A 7,618-nucleotide genomic window follows, 5' to 3' on the forward strand; every position below is an offset into this window, starting at 1 on the left:
CTGCCTCTTTTGTTATTTCTCCCCCAGTCTTCCTGGCCAACCACATGAAGTCCTCCTATTCCTTGACCTCCTTCAGTTTCTTATACAATCCTTCTTCTCCATTTACTCAAGGTCCTTAATTTCAACCACTCTTCTGCCAACTACCAATTCTCTTGCCCTCCTGCTGCATGTAGCTATCTTTCCCTACTGTTTAAGAGTGATTCTTCCACTGGTCTACTGGAGGCCATACTCTATAGTAGCGTCAAAAATTCCGCTCTATTAACTACCCTCTCCTATAATTACAATGCCTCCTCCCTACAGGATTTTTTCCTGTGCCTACAAACATGTACAAGTCTCACATATCGTTCCTTAAAATCTTGAGATCTATGTCACACTCAAATGAACTAATTTTTGCCCTCTTCCTGGAGGTATCATATCCAGATTCTGAAATAATTCCTGGAGTCCCAAAACCTTACCAGTCTACTAGTCATACTGGAAGTCTTTGGAGGTCAAGTACTAAAAGGGGTAACAGGCCAAGGCTATTTCAGAGTAGGACTCATGCTTATTTCCCCAGTCCCACAACACATAGTATATATTTCAGTAATTGACAAATCCCCATACTTGTTCTCTAACCAGCGCAGTGAGGAATATTATAGAAGGGCTAAGATAGTAAATCAAAGCAAGTAAACATCCCTTGGGGAACTGCAGAGATTCACGCCATCAAATATTTGAAAGATGTCTACTACATCCTCATTTAACTCAATTATTTGGCCAATACAAAAGTCGAGTAGGTTTTAGAGCATGATGGTGAATTATCACAGACCTGCCAATCACAACCACAGTTTCAGATGTAGTATTTTTATTGCAGCAAATCATCATAGCTCTTGGTAACTAGTATTGAAACTAATTATCAAGCAAACGCTTTTCCCCAATTCTTAACAGAAAAAAAAAAAAAAATTATCAGACACGTTTCCTTCAAACAGCAGAACCCCTTCACTGTCACCTAATAACTAAAAGCTATACCAATTCTCCTGCTCAATCAAAACATAGTCCAAAAGTCTCTTGATTCCAAGACAGCCCATAAAGAATTACACTAGTATATTATATTGACAGCATTATGCTAACTGGACCTGGTGAGAAGGGAAGAGCAAGTTCTCCAAATGCTTTAATAAAAAACATATGGATGGCAGAGGATGCAGGTTAAATTGCATCAAAGTTCAGGGGCCTATCACATTAAAAAAGCTTCTAAGGTTCCAGTATTCTGAGGCATATGAAAATACTCCTTTCGGGGCGCGTGGGTGGCTCAGTTGGTTAAGCGACTGCCTTCGGCTCAGGTCATGATCCTGGAGTCCCTGGATCGAGTCCCGCATCGGGCTCCCTGCTCGGCAGGGAGTCTGCTTCGTCCTCTGACCCTATCCCCTCTCATGTGTTCTCTCTCTCTCAAATAAATAAATAAAATCTTAAAAAAAAAAAAAAAAAAGAAAATACTCCTTTCAAATGAAAGATAAGTTGCTTCATTTTGTACTTCCCACCAAAGTGGGGAGGGAAAGGAGGAAGGGACACAAAACTTGGTGGGCTTCTTTGAATTCTGGAGGCAATATACACATCTGGGCATACTGCTTACTAGGCAACCTATTAAGTTATCAGCTTTGAGAGGGGTCCAGACCAAGAAAAAGTTCTGCAACAAGTTCAGGCTGTGGTTCAAGCTGCCCTGACACTTGGGCCTTCTGACTCAGCAGATCCAATGGCACTGGAAATGTCCATGGCAGACAGAGGTGTTCTATAGACTCTGGCTTTTCCCAGTAGAATGACAGTGCAAATTCCTGAGGTTTGAGAGGAAGGCCACAAACTCTTCTATCACCAACTATATTCCATTTGCAAAGCAACTACGGGTTTGCTACTAGACCCTTCAGTAGAAACTCAATACATGACCATGGGACTCCCAAAGACTGTTACCTGAAATGACCATGATGTTATGGATATAAAGCTCTGAAAAATAAAACTGGGCACGTGCAGCAGTTCTCCACTTTTAAATGGAGACAACACATCTGAGCCAGGCCCAAGCAGGTTCATAAAGTACAGGCAACAGCATGAGCAGGTGCTCAGAATCCAGTAAGACTTCCTTGCACTGCTTCTCTACCTCTCCCTCAATCTATACCTATGGTCTCATGGAGAGTTCCCTATGCTCAGCTAACAGAACAAAGCACAAGCCTGAATTAGGAGTAAGCACACAGGATGCTATCACCAGCTAGAAGTGGATAGGAACTGCCACTAGAATGCCACTGAAGTGTGGCCCTAGAGGAGAGTGGAAGAAAGTTCTACAGCTGGCAGAATGTTGGGAAATACATCTGGCTATACACTCTTTGTAGAAGTAGAGATGTCCTCAAGTATACAACTACACTGATCCATGGGCAATTGCTAATGGGTTGGTTAGGACCTTGGTAAGAACAAACTTAAAAGACTGAAAACAGGAAGATGGTAGAAGTGTACGGATGGATTTCTCAGAACAGGTACAATGTGAAAATATCCATGTCGTTATCACATAAACGAACATCAGAGGGCATCCACAGCAGAAAGGACCCCCCCGCAAAACCAACTGGCAAGATGAAGTAGACATTGCAGACTCTTTCCCTAGTCACCCTACCCAATGAACAAAGTAGTCATAGTGGCAGAATAGAGGCTATGCATGAGCCCAACAACATGGTCTTCCCCCCACCCCCAGAGCACCAAGGATGATCTGGCTACCACCACTGCTGAGTGCCCACTACCAATAGCACAGGATCATACTAAGCATCCAATATGGTACTAGAAGGACCAGTCAGTCACTTGGTAGGAGAATGAGCACGAGACAGCTCACATCAAGAACATATCTGTCCTTACAAGAGCAGACATATTCTAGCTTTTCCCTCCCAAACCACAACATACTTATAGAAAACCTTATATATCAGTGTAGTACCTCATACATGCCTCTAACTAAGTGTACAGCGAAGTGTAGTGATGGGCTCTTACACACAAAATTTACTGGTTTTATCTTGTGCCCAACATCCAAAAGCACTGGGATGATCAACTGCTGAAGGCTCAGTTACCGCATCAATTGAGAGACCTCTAAGAGGATGCTATTTTAACTAGTGGACAATATATAGGGTCATCTTTCCATAGCCAAAACAGATCTGCAAACCAAAAGGTAAAAGTTGGAGTGACTGTTCTATTATGTCAAAAAACACACTGAAGGAATTTTTGCTGTCTTTTTAACCTTGGTATGTTTGGCCAGTAGAAAAATGCATCCACCAGGGCACATAGTCATGGTTCCATTACGCTGGAAGCTGAGACTGTCCGTTGACCACTTTGGGTTGCTCATGCCACTAAACCATCAGGCAGAGAAAGAGGTCACTATACTGACTGGAATGGCTAATCCCAATTATCAAACAGAAACTCAGGTTCTGCTATACAGTATGGACAATTACATCCGCAGTCCAGGGGGATTCACAGGATGCCTCTTAGGGTTCACTTGACCAATAGTCCTAATCAATGGAAAAGTGGAACAACACGATAAAGGACAAGAAAGGATGCAGATCCTACAGGAATGAAAGTCTAGCTCAGACCCAACAGAAACGTCAGCAGAAGAAAAAGGAAAAATGGAATGGGCGGAATAAGGAAGCTGTGTTTACCAACTCTGGCCTTGACACCAGCTAAAGAAAGCAGGGGCTGTAGCAATTAAGTTTCACATTCTCTTACCCACTTTTCTTGCCACTATTTTGGATGAAAGATAGTGGTGGTAGCTAATACTTTAGGTGGGAGTAGAGCTGAGCTGCCATATCCTCACATGAGCTCATGAGGTGAGGGACTCGCAAGCTTCCTAAAGGGTCAGGCAGTAAATAGGCTTTGTGGGCCTCACAGCCTCTGTCACAGGTACCTCAACTCTGCCAGCGTAGCTCCAAAACACTTTAGACAATATATAAATAAGTGGGTGTGGCTGTACTGCAATAAAACTTGTTACAAAAATAGGTAGTCAGCCCTTGCCAACCTCTGCAACAGTGGATAAGACTTCATTCAGTTCCCTGTGTAGCTTCTCATCTCAACAAAAAACAAGAAAGAATGGTTTGGGGGCAAATGGGTAGACTATTCTAGATATTCTCCTTTTGCCCCTCCTAATCCACTCTCCATTCTATACCCCAGGAGTTATATTAACTGGCCACTAGCCCTGTAGCTTCCAGCTGGGCTGGTCAAATGGGAAGCAAGAGGAGAAAACTGGAAGAGCAGAAGGAAAAGTGGGCGCATTACATCTATCCTTCCAGGTTCCTTGCTGCCCAGCTGAGGGAGGCAGTAGCTTCATTCTTTCACCAAAGGCCATACCTCCTATAAGGTGACTCTTTCCCACAGCTACTATAGTCTATTATACCCCAGTAACCACTTCCTTTATTCTTTCAGGTTTAGAAATGTTAACTGTTCCTTGTTGCCAACCTAGCGTGCCCCACCATCTCTTGGTTTCTCTTAACCTTGTTTGTTCTAAATAGTCCTTTTACAACTTTCCCTCAATTAACCTGTATGGATATGCAGCTTATTTCCTTCTAGGACCCTAATCCATTCACCATCCAACCAATTTTTCCAGTGGGAAACCCCCAAATCATTCACAACTCCTTCCTAACATTCTTAGTAAGAGTCATCTCAATTCCTTCCCATCTATTATTTCGGCAGGTGCAGAGGAGGTGGAGAGGGGGAACAACAGACAGAAAGGAGCTGCAGGTGACTCTTAGGTCATCCTTGATTAAAAAATGGCTCCATCACTTTCTAACTTTATGCCCTGAAGAAAGTTAGTCTCCAGTCTTTCAGCTGCTTTAATTTTAAAAATTAGGATTAAAATAGCATCTACTTCATGGGGTTTTTGTGATTAAGTGAGGTCACACACATAAAACCTTAGAAAAGTCTCATACATAGAATGTACTCAATAAACATTCACTATAATTCAATCACATCAACTCTATTTCTATACCACTTTCATTATTGTTATTTTCTTTCAGGGCTTCATCATTTCTCCATAAGATTATTACAGTAACTTCTTAACTAAACTCCCTAATTCTCATATCTTCCCTACCTAATTACTACAACACCTAAAGTATCCTTCCATGAAGGACAAGGTAAATACAGTTGACCCTTGAACAACACAGGTTTGAACTGCACAGGCCCACTTATATGTGGATTTTTTCCTAATACAGGGCAGTAATGTAAATGTACTTTTTCTTATGATCTTCTTAATAACACGTTCTTTCCCTACCTTACTTCATTACAAGAATACAGTATATAATAAACACACAAAATATGCATTAATCTACTGTTCATGTTACTGGTAACACTTCTGGTCAACAGTGGGCTCCGAGCAATTAAGTTTTTGGCAAGTCAAAAGTTATACCCATATTTTTGACTGTGCAGGGAGTCGGGGCCCCTAACCCCTACATTGTTCAAGGGTCAGCCGTAATCATAGGCAGGGAATATTGATAGAGAAATTCCTTAAATAAGGAGATAGGACTTAGTGAACCTTCAAGGATTCTAAGATTCCTATAATAGGTTACTTTTTTATTTAACTGTACAGCTCATCTTGAGTAAACCACACATACAGGGGTAACAGTTCCAGAGGGAAGTTCAAGCCACCACCACCCCCCACACTGGCAAAAAAACAAAAAACAAAAACAAAAAACAAAGATAGCTCACTAAGATTTTGTCTCTTTAATACAGGTCCCCCCAAATTAAGTACTTAGGCAGCCAAGGACTGCCCCAGAATAGATTATATATGCAATCTATACACATCAAAGGAAAGGGGTGGTGTTTACAAGATTTCAAACACCTTACCTAAACCTTTACAAAGCAATGCTCCTAAATCAGGTCAGCCAAGAATCAGAAAACAAAACTGGCCTCTTAGCAGCCAAGTTGAGTCAGTGAGAGTGCTAACCTTAACTGTTTTCCACAGAAGAAATTTCACTATGGGCTTATTCTTGTTTCATGCACAATTCTAAAATGCTTGGTAATACAGACTTTCATATTCCACAACAGATTAAACAGGATGTTTATCCAGAAACAAAAAAAAAGAGAGAAGGGAGACTTGAGGCAGTCAGTATAGCAGCAAGGCTATGCACCTTGGAGTCACACAGATCTGAATTCTAAATCTTACCTATTCTTGAAACATAGTCATTTGGCAGGGAAAGTTTCTTTCTTTTTTTTTTTTTTTTAAAGATTTTATGTATTTATTTGACAGAGACACAGCGAGAGAGGGATCACAAGCAGGGGGAGAGGGAGAGGGAGAAGCAGGCTTCCCGCCGAGCAGGGAGCCCGAAGAGGGGCTCGATCCCAGGACCCTGGGACCATGACCTGAGCCGAAGGCAGACGCTTAACGACTGAGCCACCCAGGTGCCCCTGGCAGGGAAGGTTTCTAAATATTGTAAAGGGTGTTTGAACTTGCTACTGCTTACAATTGTTGAGAATATACTTACCACAACAGATTTTCTCTGGAAGTTTATGTTGTGGATGCAGACAACCTGATGGGTTGTATATTCAAAAAGAAAAAGAAGATACTCCTATTATTAAATAAAAGCATAATTCTACCGAAGTGTAAGTAAGTTCTAAGCAGCTCACAATCATACTTTATGTTTTATTTTACATTCCTACTAATTAAGGTAACTGCATGTTTTAAATTTAGTAATAGCCACGAAAATAGATTTCTTTGTATAAAAATACGGCTAGGTACTTTCAGAAAAACACTTATTCACCTGCAAGGGACATTAAATCTGTGGAACAATACCGCCATTCAAAACCATACATACTGTCCTACAAACGGCATTTCCATCACGGTGAGTGGGCTCTAGTTTCCCACTACATTTCCCAGGCTCACCAAGGCAGCTTCAAGCAATCACAAAATATAATTAATAAAAACAAAAGCTAGGAAAGGAATACAAAAAAATACTTATAATTTATATGGCCTTGGGCTTTCAAAGCCCTTGTCTCCTTTCTTCCTGTTCATTCTGGCGGGCTCTAAACCAGTTGGCGGCATGAAGCGCTCCCACCGAGCTCGGCTTCCCCGTTTCCCGGGGGGCTGCGGGGTATCACCAGCCTCCGGCACCTCCCACTCCCCGCTCCCCAACGCTCCCGACAGTCATGCCCCGCGGCCAGGGCTCCCTCGGCGCCCACACCCCGCCGCCGCCTCAAACTTGCTCTCGCGACTCGGCTCCTTTTAGCCGTCTCCGGCGAGCTTGTTACGAAGATGCTCCTCTCAACAACCGCTCAAAGCCACAGACAGCCGACATCTTGCCTGTCACCTCTGACCTCTGGCGTCAGCGGAAGTGGGACGGCGGCGAGGGCGGGAGCCGGAAGTTTTGTCAGTGGGTGGGGCTCGCGCGATAATATGAGGGGTTTTTGCCTTTGCTTTTCCAGGCACATGCAATGGGAGACAACTGTTAAAATTAAGAAATATATAATGGTTTGCGAAGCGCGGGGCGGGGAGTAGGTGGGGGTCTTAGAACAGGGATACATGAAACCAGGAGAAGGGGGGTGTCCCGCTGGTTTGCTGTGTGAAGGGACACCATGAACCATTGGGCCCCCGTGATTGAAGCGGTGAAACATGTAATTAGACCCCAGGTAGTCTAACTCAAAC

At 42.9% G+C, this 7,618-nt stretch overlaps 1 protein-coding gene across 7 annotated transcripts in view; it reads right to left on the minus strand.

The window, feature by feature from the left end:
• The window catches only part of TAF2 (TATA-box binding protein associated factor 2), an 82,999-nt gene extending 75,708 nt beyond the window's left edge, over window positions 1–7,291 (minus strand). For all 7 annotated transcript variants that reach the window (XM_032415530.1, XM_032415531.1, XM_032415529.1 and 4 more), the window contains exons 1-2: window positions 6,936–7,291; window positions 6,462–6,516 (exon numbers count right to left, since the gene is read on the minus strand). In XM_032415530.1, the coding sequence (XP_032271421.1) occupies window positions 6,462–6,516; window positions 6,936–7,018 (138 nt within the window). In that variant the 5' untranslated portion in view covers window positions 7,019–7,291. The remainder of the gene's footprint in view (window positions 1–6,461; window positions 6,517–6,935) is intronic.
• Between the last annotated feature and the right edge of the window lie 327 nt (window positions 7,292–7,618).

The sequence above is a fragment of the Phoca vitulina genome, unplaced genomic scaffold (genome assembly GCF_004348235.1).
Source record: "Phoca vitulina isolate PV1807 unplaced genomic scaffold, GSC_HSeal_1.0 scaffold18, whole genome shotgun sequence".
Taxonomy (NCBI): Eukaryota; Metazoa; Chordata; class Mammalia; order Carnivora; family Phocidae; genus Phoca; species Phoca vitulina.